This window comes from Anas acuta, chromosome 16 (genome assembly GCF_963932015.1).
Source record: "Anas acuta chromosome 16, bAnaAcu1.1, whole genome shotgun sequence".
Lineage (NCBI taxonomy): Eukaryota > Metazoa > Chordata > Aves > Anseriformes > Anatidae > Anas > Anas acuta.
In genome coordinates, this window is record NC_088994.1 from 1,366,248 (window position 1) to 1,387,079 (window position 20,832).

The window sequence follows — 20,832 nt, forward strand, 5'->3', positions numbered from 1 at the left end:
TATGAGAAGGGGTTCATGTTGTCAAAAGTTGAGTTGATTTTGAAAGTGAAAAATGTTTCCAATAGCAGGCTTCATTCTGCTGCTGAAATGAGCGGCTGCCTCTTTAGGTTCTTGTGGCCCAATACAGAGTTTCTGCAGGATAAAGAAAGCCTTCCAGTGACTAAATGCTACTATGATTATGTATCTCTGGCAAGAAAAAGAACCTGACTTCCAGCTTGATAGACATTCCTCGTTGCAAAAAAAAAAATATGCTGCACTCTATTTATTTATTCATAAGCCATTCCTCAGCAGATCACATCCCTCTGTTCACAAGCCAGTGAGTTTTCCTGAGCAGACCACAAAGGCAGATTATGTCAGACAGTGAAGCACAAGCTTTTTTTTTTGTTAATCCAGTTACTCTGGGATGAGATCACCCCACCGTGAGTCATTAATTCACACAGACAACTTGTAACACACAATAAGAAGCGAAGCCTTGTCCTAGAATCCCTACTGCACTGCCCAGGAGGCATCAAGAGCTTTTAGGCCTCTCAGCACCATAGTACACATCTATCTATCCATCTGAAGCACTTATCCTCAGTGCCCTGTAAGCTTTTCACAAAAGCCAACATAGACTCTAGGTGGGTTTCAAGACTCAAAGAACAGGCCTAGACTACAGATGGACTTGAGCATCAAAACTTTCTTCTGAACCCACCTCCAGCCACTCAGCTGGGTTTTGATGAATGTAATCACCTAGATGCTTGCCACTGCAGCGCTCTGCCACAAACCTTTTCTGTGCCTGGCCTTCAGGTTATAATTCTTTTAAGGAGATTCAAAGTTATGTGTACATTAAAAGAAATATATGCTCTTCTGCATACTGGTAGGTCATGTTGATCGACTTCCTTCTGCAAATCCTCAATGGTTATGGAACTGAACAGCAGTGACTTCTCTTACCTGCTGGAGCACAGGAGTGGACAGCAAAATTGGCTGGAACAAATTAAGTAGGGTCAGAAACTAAAGAGATGGCACTACACAGGTTAATCAATCTCACACTGGGAGAACATCTCCAGTCTCTTTTATTTCCATTTATAGAAAAGTGTGAACATAAATCATCAGACTATAAAGAAAATATTTCAAATAATTTCCAGTTAAAAATACAAGGCTACAGCCGACCTCTCCAGGTACACCTGGGATAACTTGCTATTGGGATGAGTTCCAGAACAGCACTGCATTTTGGGGCAACTCCAAGATGCTCCTTGAAACCTGAAGTCAAGGACCCATTTATCCCTGGTACCTTCTATTCTCACAGATTTGAACAGGCTCATTTCTAAGTTTTTCCATTATCTCAGCAGCACAAGATCAGCCCTCTGTAAGAGTGAGGATCAATATGGAAGGAGGATCAATATGAAATGATGAGACCGGGGGCAGGAGGAGGGAGGCAAACAAAAGGGAAAGATATATAAGCACTAGCATCCATGAAGAAATACTATTGCCATGAAAAGAAGGCACTTGAGTTAAATCATTCTGCTGTTGATTTTTTTTAGTAGGACTTTAGAAAACAATCATTAAACTTGGGTTTATGTGGACTTTTTTGTCTGCTTTCTTATGTGAGGATGGGGAGGGTTAATTTTAAAGACAGCAGGGTCAGAAAGACCTCTGTCAGGCAGAAGAGGCTACAGGAATGGATATACAGAATGAGGCTGGCACTTCACTGCCAGCCTGATTTCTTTGGAAATTGAGGAGTACACACAGAGATGACCCAGTGCAGACAGCAACCTCTTGAACGTAAGCAGCATAGCCTGTGACATCGAGAAGTCATTGTTTTGGCTGTGATTATTCTTGCTGCTCCATGCTTGTGCCAGACAATTGTCACACCACTTGCTTGCTGAGACTGTCAGGGGTTAGATGAACAAGAAGCTGTGAACAGAAGGACAGGAGCAAGTGTCCAGCTGGCGAATTCTCTTCCAGGTTCCCCTGCATCGAGGGTTCCCTACTGCTTGCCAGTGCAACAGCTGATTCCTGAAACACAAGCATAAGAGGGAGAAAGTCACCACGCTGCACTGCTGCTGCAGGAAGTCACTTGTACAAGCAGGGCTTAAATCACTGAGTCAGTCCCGTTCAGTTTCCTAACATCAGTTTTCACTCCATAGACCCAATTCTCCCTTTCTGCTGCTGTGAAGTGGCACCAGGCAGTGATCCCCACAGGATTACAATAGTGTGAAGCAGTCCTCGCAGGAACACTGGACTGAAAGAAGCCAGAGCAGCACATACCGCAGATGCTAAGTCCAAAATGATTCACAGAAACCTTCCTTCTAAGGTGTTCATCATTGCATGCAACAACTCACGAAATGCTCCCACATCCCCGTAGCTCCTGTACTGAAACACTTGACAGGCTGCATGGTGGGCAAAATCTCTGTGTGTTTCCCTTTCTGTGCTCCCCCTCAGCAGGCGGAGCTCTGTTGCCATCCAAGGCCACTGAGATGCTGAGTACCCAGCACACACAATCCACAGCACACTTCCATGTGAGCAGGTGCAGGGACGTGAGCATCTCTCTCTGTACAACCACATCAGTGGACCATCTGCTAAAGTTATTCTACCTTGCTAAGAGCTGCATGTTAACACGGCTTCTTGATTGCAGCTGGCTAGAGGTACCAGACCTTCCTTTGTTGGAACAAGGCTACTGACAGGTCTCTTAAGAAGATGAAAAACAAACAAACAAAAAACCCCACAACGCTGTTCCCTCAGGCAGTCCATCAATTCATTGACCAGAACTGAACAGACAGATATCCTATTAAAACAACCAAGCTCTATAGGCTGTTTTTCACAATCAGTGGCTGCAGAAGAAATGCTGGCCAAAGAGCCACAGAAACTAAAAATCTGCTATAGCAAAGGATCACTGCAGGCAGTAGCAGCACAGGCTTTGATACAGATACTCCCTCATGAGCACATAAACCTGGGCTTGAACAGGAGACTTATAAAACCCATCTCCACAAGCAGCTGGAGTACAAGAAACAAGATGCGGAGTGTGTTCCTTTCCAGAAATCATCGTTTACTAGCTTAAGGGAGTTCTTCACATCAGTGTGTCTCAGACCTGTCCTTTGGAGAAGCACAGATGTCACGATCTCCAGATACCCTCTTGCCCTGTGCAGAGGGCTGTCAGCAGAACAGCCCAACAGATCCCTAACTTCTGCTTGTTTTATAGTTCCGTGGAAACTGGAATTAGTGCTCTAGCTCCATGAAGGTAATTCTGCCCTTAGTTTAATGAGATGTCATGCTCCAGAGCAGGGTTTTATGCATCACACATGGTTGGAAGAAGACTCACTGTATTTTTCTTCTGGCTTCAGGTCATCTCAAAATACCAGAATCTACACAGGGAGGATTAAGATCCCAGATAAAGCAGGCTGCACAGATCAATCCCATCCCCTTCAAAACTTGGGCTGCAGCTTTACCTTTAAAAGGCTTTACTCCTTAAACACATAAGCTAAACTTGCCAACTCCAGCCTTGCTGGTGGGGAAGGCAAATACTGACTTTGCTATAAATCAAGTCCATCCATTCTCTTTCTTTCCCCCCCCTGCCATGAGCATAGGCATAAACTACTGCAGTCTGGACATTTATGTGCTACAACCGCTACAGCTTGCTCCAGATGATGAAGAGCAGCGGATCCTTCTAGACACAGGCTGAGTAACAGTTTCACTGATGTCAAGTTTGCTGCATTGTGCTTTATTTGTAGATCTTTCAGAAGATGATCCAAAATTAACAGATCAATTTCCTTGCTCAATGCTCTGCATTGTTTATCTCTTAACCTTCTAGAAGGAGGAAGCCGATCCAAGCAATTGAATTAACCCTGATGGCCACAGAGACCTGGAAATAAATCAAATATTTTGGGAAACCTCCTGAGCTTGCACACATTTCACAACAGGGGTTAAAATGAACTAGCATCTTCTACAGAGTGGGAGACAGGTGGAAGGCAAAGATAACAAGCATCTCCAACTTGACGCATTTATAAGCCAGACTCCACTTAGACATTAGATGATAATTAGGAAATACTCATCAAAATATACCAGCATTGCTGAGTTTATTTTAAACTCTGTCAGATGTTTTCCTTCCTGAGAGTCACTCTTGGAACAATATCTCAGGGAGCTTAATGCTGGCACAAGCTGCCGAACTGACAGCACGAGAGAAGCAAAGCACAGGCACGGCGTGGGTGTGACGGAGCAGCAGCTGTGCATGCTTCCCCGCACAGCCTCAGCCAGGCAGACCCAGGGCAGCACGTGTAACCACTGCTCTAAGGTCACCAGCAAACCACCCACAGCTCCCCAGCAGGGTGGCTGGCAGGGTTACACAGGTGAAAATTCAAAATGAGAGCAAGTTGAGTATGCAGCCAGACTCATGAGCAGATCTGGGTGTACTCACCCAGGCTGCATCCTAGGCTCTGGCATTAGCTTTGGCCTTCCACTGTCCTTTATCTCAGGGCAGCAGTTGCCCTCCCATCTTCTTCCACTGTTCTTTCTAAGCATCACATTTATGCTCTCCACATCTGGCCAGCAAATCCCAGCCTGAACAGCTCGCCACACATTCCTCTCACAGCACTGCTCCATTCCAACACTGCACGCTCAGATACATCCACTGACTGACAGAAGGCAGAAGCCTTTTCACAGACATTCCCCTCACCCTACTCAATGGTTATCCCCACCAAGAGTCCTTTCCTCCACGTAACCTGGTTGAAAAAAGGTGTATTATTTCTGGAAACTCTAATTATAGTTAGGGAATGGCTCTGTTCATATAAAGAATACCTGTATTAAATATTCAGGATGTTGATATCACACAAATCAAGCAAGGTATCCAGCCCTAGACAAGAATCAACTTGATCCACCACTGTCAGGTCACAGTGTTGAGCACCAGACCACGCCATGAAGGTTCTCTAGTGGACATGTGGGGGTCATCTACAAATCCATGTGAAACGTAAGGGAAATTTTCTCACACACACACAGGAGGAAGCTGCAGGCCAGACATCATTCATGTTCCACCAGCCATTTGCCTGCTCATCTCTGCCAAAGCTGCCCAGCACTGCTAGTTCAAGGAGGCATAAAGTGTGTCTCCATCGTCCTGCAGATAAGAGCTTTGCTCAGGCCAGCCCAGGCTCAGCGCTGCAAGCCTACATTGCTACCCTGGTAATGAACTCAAGTGAACACACACGGTACTTCAGCTTGGCACACGCAGAGAGCTCATACCTGCCCAGAAAAATGCCACAGGCATGACTTCATTTGATATTATAGGCAGTAACACTGGAGGGGTGAAAGCTTACTGTGTTAAAAGTTGTTTTCCCTGCTGGTTCTCACATGCCTGATATGAAACGGACCCACCAATTTATCTTCCAGACCTACAGCAAGTCTCTGGGAACAATTCCTAGGCTCTGCTCAGTTCCAGTGGATTCAAACTCGCTGCTGAGACACAGGCTGAGTCCTAGTTCACTGAAGTCAGTGAACCAGTCACCATCCGCTCCAATTCCTTTATGACTACCCATGTTGGCAGGCTGAAGGCTGGAGATGGATCAGATCACCATTCCTGAGGGACACAATCATATTTAATTTGCGCTTCTATTCCACATACAGTGTTGTTCACCCAATAGCTAGGCAAATGAAAATGCCCTCTTCCTTTTTATGCAGTCCTGTGAGGAAACCAATTTCTGAATATACTTTTTATTTTGCTTAATCTGATGTTCCTGTCTGGCTCCAATGTTTTTGTAAAATAACATTATTGTAAGCTTTTAAAATTATTTACATATTGAACACAAGAAAGAGTTTATCCTTGCCACCCAAGTAAGATTTTTTCCTCTTTATATAAAAGCCTTTTGAAACCTTTGTACATAACAGGCTGAGGCAAGGAAGGAAAAGAACCTTACATGATTTCCTCTTACTAAAAGCCTGAGACAAACCCTGATAAAAGGACCAGTATTGGCCGTCTTGCTAGTGCAATACTTGGTGTGCTTAAAGCCTAATAAACCTAGTTTAGAGTTCCTAAGCCAAACAATCATGCTTATTTCAACCTTTATACGTGTTTTTAAAATATTCCTCCCCACCATTGACAGACAATGACTTTCCCAGCCAAGGCTGTTTTGCAGTTTCATAGGATGCCTTTAATAAAGCAACCACAGGGTTAAATTCCAAGAGTATCAGGATAAAAGCAATGCACAAGCTGTGCCTCCAATGACTACAGCAGAGGTTTGGGAGCCAGGACTCCTCTGTTGCTGGCTCTGCCACAGATGTGTTTCACAGCTTCAAGCCATTCCCTTCATCTTCCATCTTCACTAGAGTCTACCCAACCTGTACAACTAGGGTGGTCTCCATCAATCGCCCCAAAGCATTTTCAGCTTTCTAGGGAAAGGATGCTGAAAGTGCAAGGAGTTAACAGTATTTCCATCCAACCTCAGGTGCCAGCACTTACTCCAAGTCCCTAAGCCAGCTACCACTTGCCAGGAATATTCATAAATGGTCACTTGTAGGGAAAAAAAAATCCCCAGTGCTTAACAATTTGTTTTATTTGACATCTGACAGAATTGTTAACTTTGGAGGTATGGTTGAAGTGTCTTTAAAATACCAGCAAAAAAAAAAACACACAACTGTTCCACTTAAAAGTCAGTGAGATTTAGCAGACTAAGTGCAGGGACTCCCACGCTCTAGACCTCTCTCTGCCACTACCTTCACCAGGATATTTCATCTCTGCAAGAAAGTAATTAGAATATTTCCAGTGTAATTCATGGTATGCAACAAGGATCACCACTTAATATATGTACAGCAATTCAGCGAGCTGAGTGTAGCGCATTATGAAACTGGGACAAGCAGATCAAGGAACTAAAACAAAAAATCCAACATGAAAAAAGAATCCAAAACTCTTACTTTTTGCTTCCGCTGCCATCCCCGTAGCAATGTAGACTCTTGGAGTCTAAAGCTGGGTGCTGACACTCCACGCAGACGGTGTGGCCCTCCCTGAGATACTGCATCCAGTGAGTGTACGAGTGGTGACTGTGCAAGCAGGCCGGCGTGATGGCCACAAGCTGGAATTCGACACAGTATCTGCAAGCAAAATAACCAACTAGGTTAGCACCTTCTGCGGGACTATAAGAGCAAGATTAAATTCAGTGACTACAGATCACTAATTAGAAACAAACCAAATCCATCACCCAAGGCTATGAAAAACAGAACACGTGAAGTACCTGTATTCTGACAAGCTTAAATGGGGAGTAAAGCTACTCTGTGATGCTTTCAACTCACATATCAAATAATAGCAGGTATTACCAACACCTCTTTTACAAAGGAGATGCAAATAGGTCAAGCATTTGACTAAAGCCAAAAACCAATAGGGCCAGATCTTCTGATTCCATGCCTGGTATTCATTTGCTCAGCCATGCTTCTCCATCATCTCAATGACTTACAATGAATTTTGTAGAGTGATTTGTGATGGGAGCTAATATTTGGTCTGTAAAGGTTTTCCTTGCAATGATCTCCCTCCTAAGAGACAGTGAGGTTGTCGTGTCTTGTTACAAAGACTGACATGGCATTTCTGCTCTGCTCAGACTGCTCTGTGCTTCTGCTACGAACCAAATCTGGCAGAAAAGCTGAAAAGAACTGGCCTTGTTTGAAGGGGAAAACCAAGGAAGTTCAGTAACTGTCTACAAACACAGCAAAGGATTGGGTTCCAGTCTAGACTGGTTGTATATCAGTTATCATGGGGATTTCCAAACACCTTCAAGTGAACTGTGCAAGCTGCATGCTTCCATGCCTTATCTGAAAGGGAGCAGGAACAAATGCGTGCAGTAGACCTGTGCTGACATTTCCAAATTCTACAGGAAGAAGACTCAACAAACTATGAGTGCAAGGGAGGCTCAGGGTCAACAGATGCTCTTTCCTTCAGATACTTAAGTGAGGGGAGTGGACACACCCACACACTATGGAAATGCTTACATGTGCAACAGCATGTGGGGAAATAAATTAACAAGTATTTGGCTACTTCATGCTGTAAGCACAGTTCTGGGAAACTCTACGAGCCATTCACGGGAATGGCAGCTCTCCACAAGAAACAAGTAAACCATCAGAGACTACAATACAATTCTGTGGAGAACAACCACACTGCAAAGCTGTTCGAGAGGGCTGATAGGATGAAAGATAACCTTTCGTATCAGCACTGTGTTGCTGCAACTAACGACCCCAACTGGGAAAGAAGAGGACTGGGAAGGTCAATGCCAGCCCTCTGTGTTTGGGGCATCAGCCTGGAGGCAGTTCAGCATACACAAAGGCAGCTGTGTCTCAGTGGGTAAAAGGCAACAGATAGTTTTCTGCACAATCCTGTCTGTACCTGTGCTGTGCAACTGTACTACAGAAGAAAATGGGCAGCATTACAGCCAAAAGGAGCTGAAATAGGAGGAGGAAGAGTTTCTCAAAATAGCAGATTTTGTCCCCTTAGAATTTATTCCATTTACACAGAACAGTGCAAACAGCACCTGTTTCCACTTCTGATACCAAGGCATTATCCCTCAGGTCAGCAGCTCTCAGCAACACTTCTGGGGGCTCAGCATTAACCCTCAGAAGCCAACAATAGCCATAACATATTTCTATTCCATGACGCCTGTCTCCATTATACAGTTAAAGACTGGTCCTCAATGATATACATAGATAGAAAATAAACCCTGGATCAGGAACACACTGTTCTCTCTCATAGAAACTAGTATAGACCAAGGCTCCTGTAAGGCTGGTGTTACAAGTTTTCCAGTCAGTGAGTCTCTTAAGGAAGAGAGACATGCTGGTCTTAACACTGGTTAAAGAAGTAGCACAGAAGTTTCATCTGTCAGGATTGCTGAGCAGACACATCACACGCCAGCATCCACAGTCTGACAGCATTAATTCTTATAGAGGGGCCACCAGTCCATCTTATTTGACTCTTCGTCCTAGCTAAGTCCACTGCTTCTTAACTGTGCAGTATAGCACACATGCTTATAGTAAAGATGCATGTATAAATATTAAATATGGTCTGTGGTTAGGACTCTTTTCAGGAAGCAGTCTAACTAATGACAGCCACAAAACTTTCAAGAGCTCCTTGCCAGACATCCTGCCATGAAGACAAGCACTGAGCACTCCAACTGGACATTGAGAAGAGCTGAAGTGACTGGTCTTTGGTCTACTGATCACCCGATCTCAACTCATGGCATCATTACTGTTTAAGATCTGAATTTCAGCCTTGTACTGGCCTTACATCAAGGCAGTCCAACAACTTTAAAGTCCATTGCAGATATTGCTGTTGCTCAGGGGAGAGCAGCACCCTGCTCTAATGAAGTGCTCTTGTCCTGATGGTTCTTATCAGCATGATGCTGGGCCCTGAACTGCTACCAGAGAGATGTTCAAGGTAGAATATGACTGTGTCACTGTGCTGCATCTCCAACTTACCCCACTCTTTCATTGCCATCATCTGCAGCTCTTTTTTTCCTCGCTTTTCCAAACCCTCCTGTTGTTATTAACGCAGGGACTGCATATATCAAAGAGAAAAAGTACACAGAGTAAGTGATAACAGCACACTGAGGCTGTCAATGTCTGCAAAACAGTGAAGATGGACCTTTAATCTCATATGGTTTTATCTTTGGCAGGAGAGAAAAACAAATATAACTTTGTATTTTCATATTATCAGTGACCACCAATCATTTCATTGAGAAGAGAATCTGTATAGCTACTATATTTTTGCCTGAGTAAAACAAACCTTTGCATCCCTGGAGTAAGGCACTCCCAAAAGACAGAGCAGGAGGCAATATTCACTTAATGCCAACTCTCAAGAGGATTGGAAAAGCCAGTTGTAGCTAGAATCCAGACTGGACAGATTTTGACCCAAAAATAACAGTAAAAAAAATAATGAGCAGTTCTTCTAAAAATCAGCAAATGTATGTCATAAAAAGTTAACCAGGACAAACTCAAATCAGGTATTTCTCCACAAAGCAGCAGGAGGTTTACTCTGCATGCACTCTGTTCCAGTGCAGAGAAGTCATACCTTGCCTTTGATGGGTATTGCTCCTTCATGACTTTTTACAGATGACTCATTCATTACAAGAAAAAAAAAAAAGTGCTCAACACTCACTTCCAGAAGTTTTAAACTAGCATTAATCTACCAACTCTATCGAAAGTGCCAGAGATTTACAGTTGTATAAGTGAGAACACAACAGGTCTGTAATATTTCACTTTTGAAACACACCAGACCACAGCAAACGGCAGGTGCTATTTTTAAATATTGTCCCAGGAAGGATATCTCTAAACCCCTGCATGAAGAGCTCAGTTCTCAGTTACATCAGACAGGCCCAGAGCAAATCTGCTGGTGTCTCAAAACAGCTCTTTTCAAATACAATAAAGACCAAGTCTGCTGGCGTAAACAAGAGTCCTACCCCTATCACCAAGACACTTACACTTTCAGCGGACTTACTCAGGTACTGTTTGCACTCTGTTCCTTGCTGAGTCCAGTACTCCACGCAGCCAGCCCTCTCCTCCAGAGGAGGGCATACCTCTCCTCCATTCCTGGGCTCCTGGATGACATGCCTCCTCCGAACACGGTATGTTGTCTTGCAAGGCTCTGCACAGCCACTCCAGACGCTCCACTGAGATACAACACAGGGCATAACTGGAAGAAGAGTAAGAAACAGAAGTGTAAAACGTTACAGAAATGAGGCAAGCAATGCACCTTCTCCAGAAAAGACACTTATTGACACAGCTCTGTACAACCTTCCTTTCTTCACAATTGTCCCAAAGTTGCGCCAGGCACTTCCCAGTAGCTCTGTTCCCAGGAGTCATCTGGCCAGAAGTTCCAGCCAACCAACCCAGTCCAAACTACATGGGGCCACTCACCTCCCTCTAGCTATGCTGCTGCAAGCTTCCAATGCAAACTGGCACCTGCACTGAATGAACTGTCACACAGAAAATGACAACCAGCCATGGAGTATGGACCACTGCATGGCTGGCTGGAGTTGATGGCAGAGTTCTAGAAGTGAAATACAATACAATAGCTTCCAACTTGTACATGTTGGTACCAATTTCAAGACATTTATCCATGACTTTAAGTTTTGGGAATCTTTAGTAAGTAATGCATCAAAAATCTTCACGTCCTTGAGCATCCCTACCTGTTCTCACACAGTATCTTTGGTGCCAAAGTCCAAAGCTTCGGCTTACAAGCAGCTGCAGAAACGTCTCCCCTTAGCATTTAATATCCCATTCATTCACTCTAAAACACACCGATATCATTCCCTATGTCACATATCCCCTTTTGTGATCTCTTCCCCATGAGCGTGCCCATAGTTGAGCTTCATAGGACTGCACGTCTGGAGAGAGCTATCCAAAATAACAGAGGAAGTGCTTGAGAGCACAACAGCATTCACCTGCTGGCCTCTCTCAACGGCAACCTAGTACAATAGCTCATGATATACTACATCAATTGTACGCAACCAACACAACCTAAACATCAAAAACAACACATCCAGGAAAAAAACACTTGCAGGTAAGCCCAGTCAAAAAATTCTACATCCTTTGGATCTACATAAGAAATACAACTTGAGGAACTCATGCCTTGCTCAGATATGCCACCAGCAGGACTATTCACTCAGCTCACTTCTGATCACATTCTGCCTATTCCTTCATAGCCTAAGTGACTGGACAAAGAACTGTACCTTTTCTTGGTATTATCCACAGAAGAATTTTAGATTTTAAGCAAACACCTTGGCAGGAAAAAGAAAAAAAAAAAAGGAAATTTGTATCGTTACTCCCAGGTCATTGTTACTGATGTGGTAGGTCTGATACAGCCACACAGGGTACCATAGGTGGGTTTAGCATGTGTGTATTCACATTTTCCACTGACTCCAGTAACTACTGCTTTTGCAAATATTTAGGCAGAAGTGCAATTCCTGTCCTCCCTGAGCCTTTCATCTTCTTGGGTGGCGCTTTCAACTAGCAAACAAAATTTGGAATGAGCACAAAACTCTTATGAGGACCAAGTGAATGCAGCGAGCCTTCCGCTGGCAAAGGGAGAGCAGGGGGACATCAAGGAGCACCGTCTAGCTTCACTGTCCCTGCAGCACTCCTGAGAAAGAATTCTGTGATGCTAAGCCGTACATTTATTATCACAGCATAGGAAGACTACGTGCACACAACTGCCAAAACATTTTACTGCTTCTGTGTCCACTCTTTGTCTGTGAACCACACCATCTGACCTGACTTAGCAGAAGGCCACCAGTATTCCAGCCTTGGCTACTCTGGCATCTCTTTCTCCCGGCAGGACACTGGCTGGCCTCCACTGTAATTGTGCCTGGCTAGCCCTTCTGCTCAGGAACTCCTGACAGGTATCAGTGGGAACAGAGCCTCACATGCCTTTTGTAATTAACTGTGCCTCACAATTCAATCTTCCTTGCCTGGCTGAAACAGTAACAGGAGCACACAGGCACAGAGAAGCTGGGATGTCACTGTTTTGATTGCATCCCTTCTTCCCTCATGTCTTCAGAAACTTTAGGAAGATTTTTCAAATGCTCTTCTTTTTTGTCCAATGGCACCACACACAGTTTTTAAACCTATTCAAAGATTTATCAATTATCTGAGACATTTCATATTTGCAGCAATGTACCACAAGAAAAGCCTGTGCATCAGCTTGTATGCTGTACATTAAAATCCTTTTGTGCATCACATTTATTTTGAATCTTCTGCTCTTTTCAGTTTCATTTGGCCTCAGATATTAATGTCTTTGCCTTCATATTTTGCTTTAAAGTTAGTTTGATAAAGTAGCTCTGTAGCGATTGGACAAAAAGAAAACTACAGAAGAAAGGCCAGGCTACAAAGACAGAAGTCAAAGCAGAGTTGGGTCCCTTCCATGCAGCACAGAGGGACCACAGGCAGCAGGGCAGCGGCATCATGCCATGCACAGAGCCAGTCCCCCAGGACCCATCCGAGCCGGCAGGATGCTGCCGTACCGCCGGCATGCCACAGGACGGCACCGCCGAGCACCGTGCGACACCAGGGACACCACGGGACTGGAGCCGTGACTGCCCTTTGCCATTTCCTCATGAGGTGTAAGCTCCTGCAAACACATTTCTCTTAGCACCCTGCTGTGACACGAACGGGGGGTTGAGGGGTTCCTACTGATGCCAGCTATCCCGGCGGACTGCCCAAAGCAGCGGGAGCTGAGAACAGCCAGCAGGGCCGGGGCACTGCTGTGACAGCCTGGGGCCAGGCCGGCATGCTGCAGGAGGGTCCCATCGCTGTCATGCTCAACGCTGCCAGCTGTGCCCGGCGGCTGGTAGTGGTCTCCTTGTTCACAGTTTGTCTAAAGTGCATCGGGATGATCTTATTTCCTTCCAGCTTCGGGATATCTCCTACCTGCCTTCCAGCTCTTTTTTGAAAGGAAAAAGGCAACTGAATCACAGGAACATCAGCCTGAAGCAAAACCGTGCAAAAAGGCACAGCCATGCAGGCTGGAAAATAAAAAAGCCATTCTGTGGGGGGATAAGTCTCCTTGAGGATGCTATTTGTGGGGAAGGGATATGGGATTGCACCACTCACTAAAATAACTGATCTCCCTAATACACACCTGTACTTTACCAGCAGACATTTACAAAGGCTCAGCAGCACGGGCTCTGCAGGGCTGCACGGATCAGCAGGAGCAGTGGGTTTGATCCCATCCATCATCAGCAGCCCCCAAAGGCACTGGGACAGGGGACTTCTGAGTTGGGAAACGTCCCATTTCACATGTGTAAACCTGTCAAGTCACTTAAGCTCCCCTTCACCACTCGGAACAGCAGAGTGAACTTCTCTCTTCAGGGTTATTTTGGGGCTCTGCTCCCACTCCAGCTCGCCAAGGCAGGCACGCCCACCCCTTCCACCACTCCCACACCCATCCTGACGCCCCCAGCCCATGGCACCTGGGCACCTCCACACCTCCTTGGTGTGGAGCAAAGCTCCCCGGTTCGGCCACCCCACATCCCCTCTCACCATCCCCACACCCGTACCTGAGCCGTGCCCGGTGCGGGACACCTTGAAAGAGGACGGGCAGCGGGGCACCGGGAGCCACACTCACCTGGGCAGGCCCGGGCATAGTCGTGGCAGCAGTCGAGGGTGTGCTCGCACGCCTGGTCGCAGTAGCAGGGCCCGTAGGAGCCGTCGGGCCGCCAGCCGGTGCCCAGGCAGGACGGGTCTCGGCCGGGGCAGCACAGCCCCAGGGCGGCACAGCCGGCGGCGGCGCGGCGGGGCAGGGCCAGCAGCGCCAGCACCAGCGCGGCGGCACGGCCCGGCATGGCGGCCCGGCACGGCCTGAGGGTACCGAGGGACGGCTCTGCCCGGCCCCGGTTGCTTTCGTTACTCCCCGGCTGCTGCGGGGGGAAGGAGCCGGCCCGCCTCCCCCGCGCCCCGGCCCCGCCGCTGTGAGGGGAAGGCACCGGGCAGGGCCCGCCCGGCCTCCCGCGGGGTGCCCCGGGGCCGGGGCGCGGCTCCTGGCCTGGGGCCGTGGGTTCAGAGCCGGCTTCCAGAGCCCTCGGGCGGCTCTCGGTGCTCCTGCCGGGGCCCGGGGGCTCCCCCGCCTTCGGGGCAGCTCCACGAAGGTGCTGAGGGGTTTTGAAGGGGGTCGCTTCTGCACTGACTGCCAGCCGAATTGCCGCGAGGAGTGTCAGCAAAACCAACCAAAAGAGACTTTTTTATTATTATTATTTATTTTCTTCCCCCCAGATTTGACTCCAGCATACCTCAGGAGGCATTAAAAACCTGAAACTACTCCTCTCCCACTACAGTACAGCAGCTTGTAAGAAAGCGACCCAGCTGGCTACAGTGCCTTTCTACAGAGCTCCTCTGAATTTTCTGCTTACTTTCAAATGCAAGAAGCTCAGTGATTAGAGCCACTCCTGTGAATTATTTAATTATTTAGCTATTCAGTGGGACGCTAAAGGCTTTACTGTAACTTCTTATCAAACAGACTTGCTTTAAAATATCAATCACAACAGATGTTACACCTTGCTGAATAGTGTACTGGGGTTTATAAAGCCCACCCACTGAATTTTTGCGATTCATTATGCTATTGTACTAACGGTGGGTATGGACAGTGTTCCCACTTCAGGGAGATTGCAGAAAAAGATGCTTCTAGAAAAAAAAATAATAATAATAAAAACACGAATACTGCTGGACAGGCTAACACCTTCATCATGCGCAGTGCTGGAGGTATGGGAACAGAGGAGACCTGGCATCATACCAAACCAGGCATAACATGGTAAAATCTTCCATAAAGATAAGGAATAAAAGGAACTTCAGCTTCTTTGTATGTCCCTAGATACCTGTATCAAGGAAATGATGTCTCATTTTCTTGGCAGTGGTCAGATATCGCCTCCTTGGAAATCATAGACGTAACAAATCCTACAGTGGGTAAGAGACGAAAAAAAAAAAACATGAGAGGAAAGAGAAGAGCACTAAAAATTAGAGGCCATAGGGTCTAGGGAGAAATTTAAAGATACCAGGTGTTAATTCCTGCCTCTGCCAATGAGTCACTCACTATGTGACCAAAAGTCATTTAATCAATGTATGCATCATTCTTGATCTAGAACAGGAAGAACATTCAAAAGGAGACTGCATTACTCAACTAATTAGTCAACACAAACAGAGGATTGTACAGCTTTTGCACAATTAACCAAAGGCAGTAATAGAGAACACTTCCCAGGTGTTTCTGTTTCCAGCACTGATACTGCCATGCTCCAAGTTGGGGTAGGAGGAATACAACCATATTATTCTGAGACACACAAAACTGACTGAATAAAAATTAGTTTTAGAAAGCAATGTTCTCATATTAAGACTGCAATTTTAACTGTTCCTGTGCTATTAGGAAAATCAGATCTGGGTTCAGATATCTCACGGGGTTTCCATTCAATACATCCCCCACTCTAAAGCTTTTGGGAGAAAACTTTGTTGCTTATCTCACGTTCCTGGTCTGAAAGCAAAAGTTCTTCCTTGTGGTTTGACATAATCCTAGGGGATTTTTTTTAAGGTTTGTGTCTTTTTTCCCCTGACATGCTCCAAAGATAATAATATTAAAGAAGCCAGGGAAAGCATGGCCCAAGCCCTGGACCATGGCAGCCCAGCAAGAGGTCTGTTGCAAAAGAATTGCCGATTCTAAAAGTGGGACTGTTGGCCCTATGAGGAATACTGGAGCCAAGCGAGTGTGCTTTATAGAAAGGAACTGTGGCTAGCCCGTGTTACAAGGAATGTTCAGCAGCAGAACAGCTTGCAGGGCTGTCCTTGGCAGTGGAAATTGTGTCTTCCAACCTACAGGGAACATCAAGCAGCAGCTCACCAGGGCAGGTGGAGAAGCTGCTTTATCTGCTTGTTCAAACACAGCTGCTTTCCCTGCTGGCCATGAGGGGCTCCTTCCCTCCTGCTCGTTTTCCCTTGCTTAATTAAGTTGCACTGTGATGGAGCTGCTGCTGACCCAGTTCCCAGAGGCCCTCCTGCTCCCTTCGTTAACGCTGATGGACAGAGGATGTCAACAGATGCAATGTCCCTCCCAAGCGACCAAGGGAAGGAAGCTTATTCTCACTTCTACTCTGGGTAGTGTCTGGGATAGTTCATCACTGTCCATTACCATCTCTGACAAAGGCTGAGCCAACCAGCTGTGGTATGGGGAATTCTGTCCAGTGCCAGCCCCTTCTTAAACTTTATTTTGCCATAAGCCCCCTCCTCCTGACAAAATAAAAAAATAAAATAAAATAAAATAAAATAAAATAAAATAAAATAAAATAAAATAAAATAAATCATTATGTAGTCTGGATAGTATTTACCACATTCTAAAACAGGATTTACCCTACTCCCTATATGTATCCATCTCTGTATCCATCTGTCTGTCACCTGATGATTTACATGTACACTGTAAATGCATAAGGAGAGAGGTATTTTCTTTGTTCTGTGTTTGTACAGCCTCTTGCACATTACAACCCTTGTGCAGGACCTGGATTCTTGTGCATTGCAGCAATAAGGGCATCAGCAGAGCTATCAGTACACAGGCCAAAAAAAAAAAAAAAGGGTTCTGGTTTAGAGCATCTGATTTTAGCCTCCATTGTGACAGCCAAGTCTGTAAAAGCATAAAAGGAAAGTAGCCAACCAAGTGATTTGATTTCTTGGAGCTGATTTCTATAGATATGTGAAGGCCACAGGAGAGCTGGCTGCCAACTCATTCAAACCCTTCTTAGAAGCTATCTCATGGGATGCTCTGCTTGTTTTGTTCTGTTTCAGCAAGTACCACCAATTCACTTGAGCCTTCCGGAGTATGACACAAATCAACAGACATGACAATGCTTGTCCAAAAGCAAAGGTCAGTGTTTCCACGTACATTGTTGCTGCAATGAGCAGGTACCAACTTGAGTAATTCCAGGCGCACATCAGCTTTGTTCTCAGCTTTTAAATACCAGCAGAGAAACCCTCAGAAACTTGAATGTTTTCAAAGAAAAGCTGGGACAAATAATTCAGCTTCCTACTACAAACAAATCCAGTAGATGCAGCAAAACTCCAAGACCAAGAAGCCCAGTGAGAGGTTGAGGCCTTTTGGGATAGGTGATAATCAGACTCGACCCTAAGCACAGATGGTATTTAAACAAACCAAATCTGTGTGCCAACTCCTGTCACCCCTTTGCTCTTTGGAATCTGAGCTCTCAACTAGTAGCTACATTAAAATCTTTCAGCCCTTTCTTCCTGTCTGATCATCCTGTTTCTGGGGATACCCTCCTTTATGAAATGATGCTGTAGCATCCTTTGAAACAGAGTGTTTCATTTTCAGTAGTAGGTGCAAGCCCTAAATTTCCTCCCTTTCAGGTTGCTGCTCTGGCAGGGCAGCAGCACTTGCTCCTAAGCCCTGCGGGCCTGACCCAGACACAGTACAGCAGAGGAGAGGAAGGCCAACACAAAACCAAAGAGACCGACGTGCCCCGTGCTATTCTTAACTAACTCTCCCTTTCAAACTGTCCATTATGCTTGTGCCTCACTGATCAGGCAGAATAGGGGCAAGCTGGCCACATGCCAAGGCCGAAGCAACTGCTGTGTTTTTGTGTTCAGGGCACTTAGCTGATCCTGTAGTTTGCTGAGTGTTTTCCCATCCCAGATCCTTCCCACTGTGTGGCATATAGAAAAAAAAAAAAAAAAAAAAAAGCCTCCAACACAAGAAAAGCAGGAACACGTGCAAGAAAAACGTGGCAATCTCTAATGATTTACCCTACCTGGATATTCCACTGAAGCCATTCAGTGGAGCCTGAGAAGAATTTATTTCTTGTTTCATTCAGTTGTTTAACTCCCTTCCCCTTGTGCTGGCAGCGGGAGATATCTGAAGCATCTCAGCCCTTCATCACACCCGAGGCCCTGGGGATGCTGCTTTCCCAGCCCTGACATTAACTCAGTACACACAGGTCTTCCTTTACACTGGTCAAAGACATCCTTTGCACAAGCTGGTTAGTGTCCTGCTTCTCAGAGCTGCTCTAACCAGAGCAGAGACTGGGATCTGATCTCAGACTGCTGCTGATAAAAAGCTGAGCACTCATCTATCCACTAGAAAAGTTGCATTAGGCCAAAACAAAGACCTATCTTCCCCCACATCTGTGTTCAATAGTGGCCAATACCTGATGCCCAGGAGGGAATAAAAGTTGTCTGGTGGTATTTCACCACAATGCTTTCAGACCTTCTGGTAAATCACCTCCAGGATTACCTAATAGCTGGTGCCTATGCCTCAGCCAAGGTGTTTTATACAAATCCTCTCCCCTCTCACTTCAGACCAACGTAAGCTTTTAGCCCCTGCAGCCTCTCACAGAAGAATGCCATGCTGCACGGGGCACAAAGTTATTCTGAACCTGGCATCAGTTGATTTAATTGGAATTCCTGGGTCCTGTATTGGAAGAGACGGGGAACAATCAATTCTCATTTACTTTCTCAAGGCCACTTAGGATTCTATAGATCGCCACTGAGTTCACCCTTAATCATCTCTCTTGCAGGCTGAAGAAGGAGCTGAAGGGGCTGCATGGGCAGCGGTTTGAGTCGGGAGAGAGGTGCCACCAGCCCAGGCTCTGCCTCAGCAGCTCTGCCACTGCGGTTTCCCTGCCACTAGTTGTGTTTACAGCATCCAGTTCCTCCCTGCTTACCTCACAGGCCCTGCCTCTCTCGAGTCTTTCTTTAGGTTAGCTAGACCTTAATGACAAAAGAAATCACTGCTGCAGACGTGGTCTTGCTTTCCCATGCACCCACTCACAATACGAATTCAAACCGTTAAGGTCAAGATGAAAACAAATTGACACAGACAGATCATAAGGGCTGAGGGAGAAAAAGAAAAAAATCTGATGTGTGAAAATATCCTAATGCAAGAATTAAGGTGTGTTTTTTTTTTCTTCTTTCTTTCAGAAACTCAAAATAACAATTGTAAAAACTACAGGAGCTGGGCAATTTACTTTCACACCTGCTCCTGCTTTCTTAAAATGCCTGCCTGCATACTTATCCCAGGCACCCTGTACAGAAAGCTGCAATTAAAAAAGTGTTGGGGGGTCAGGAAAGGGAGGAGGACTAAGCACTGCATCTTAAAAAAGGCTTATTTGAGAAAAGATTCAGGTGGAATTTTCTTTTATCAAGACCCGTAAGCAAAGAATACACCTGCAGGGATCCTAACGCCACTTTACTTGGAGGAGATTCAAGTTCTGTGCTGTGATTCTCTCCTTTGCAGCATCCTTTGAGATCTAAGAATAGAAGTGAAAAGACCTTTGAGAGGCATTCTCCTTCTCCCTTTCTGTATGCATCTGCTATTTTTTAGCACATAGAAACATGGGTTAAGAGTTGCTACCAAGCACAATTCAGAGATCTTGTTGGCTGACATCTGAAGAAAGCAGGCTATAGACCCGTGAGACCTGAGATACTAGCTCTTGCTGTAGTGGAGAAGAGCATCAGACCAAACAGTCCTCAACCCCACCTGCAAACAAAGCCCAGCCAGCAGCAGTCCTACATCCTGACAAAGGGATGGGATCTCTTTAGGACTGAAGGGCATTTTGATCATCACACCTGAACTGGGCTGCTGACCCAGAACCATCTCAACCAGAAAAAAATCCTTTTTTGTTAGACCTGGGCTTTTCTGTGTGCTTAGGAGACAGGCAACTGCTGCACACCTCTCCAGACATGCCTTTGCTACCTGTGTAAAGCTCACGGTCATCTGCAGAGAGGAGAACCACATCTGGACAGAGTGTGCAGAGGGCAGCAGTCTTCCCCAGAGTTCCCCATATGACCACCTAGGTCCACAGTCTCTGTTTCTCAGCTCACAAATTTTGTCCCCAGGACCCAGACTTCCAAGGTGCTACCAAGAGAATCCCCAACATGGCAGAGCAGTTATGGCTGGGCCTCTGTCGCAGCAGCAAACACCTTCTTGGGTTTAAACCTCAAGAGTATTTGCCCTTGATAAATGCAGCATCTCAGCACAGTCCCACAGCTCAGACTGCAGCCCATGGGAGGTGTGAGCTGCTCATTCTGCCTTCTCCTCTCTCATACACAATGCTGCATTATAAGACCATGAGGGGAAGTCGGGATGGAAAAGAAGCAGAGGTGTCACTCCTCACTCAGGTGTGGCTGTGGGCACAGAGACCAGGCGTGGAAGCCATCCCCTGTCCTCTGCCCAGACCCATTCCACAACCCCATCACATACAGAACGGGGCTATGACTCACCAGGGCATAAAGGAAACAAACTCATTGTCATTAAAAAGCTATTATCTTTAATGAAAGCTGGAGGAGGTTCAAAGTGGCCAAGACTCTTATTTAGAAAACAGAAAAGACAAATACTTTAATAAAAAGCTTTTAGTGGTT

At 45.8% G+C, this 20,832-nt stretch overlaps 1 protein-coding gene across 1 annotated transcript; it reads right to left on the reverse strand.

Moving 5' to 3' along the window:
* Window positions 1-1,017: 1,017 nt before the first annotated feature.
* On the reverse strand, window positions 1,018-14,572 carry LOC137865459 (somatomedin-B and thrombospondin type-1 domain-containing protein-like). Its single transcript, XM_068700558.1, has 5 exons — window positions 14,060-14,572; window positions 10,433-10,627; window positions 9,415-9,493; window positions 6,874-7,050; window positions 1,018-1,995 (listed from the first exon to the last, which is right to left on the reverse strand). Exons 1-5 carry the CDS (start codon window positions 14,274-14,276, stop codon window positions 1,878-1,880), a joined length of 786 nt encoding a protein of 261 aa, XP_068556659.1. The 5' UTR covers window positions 14,277-14,572; the 3' UTR covers window positions 1,018-1,877.
* Between the last annotated feature and the right edge of the window lie 6,260 nt (window positions 14,573-20,832).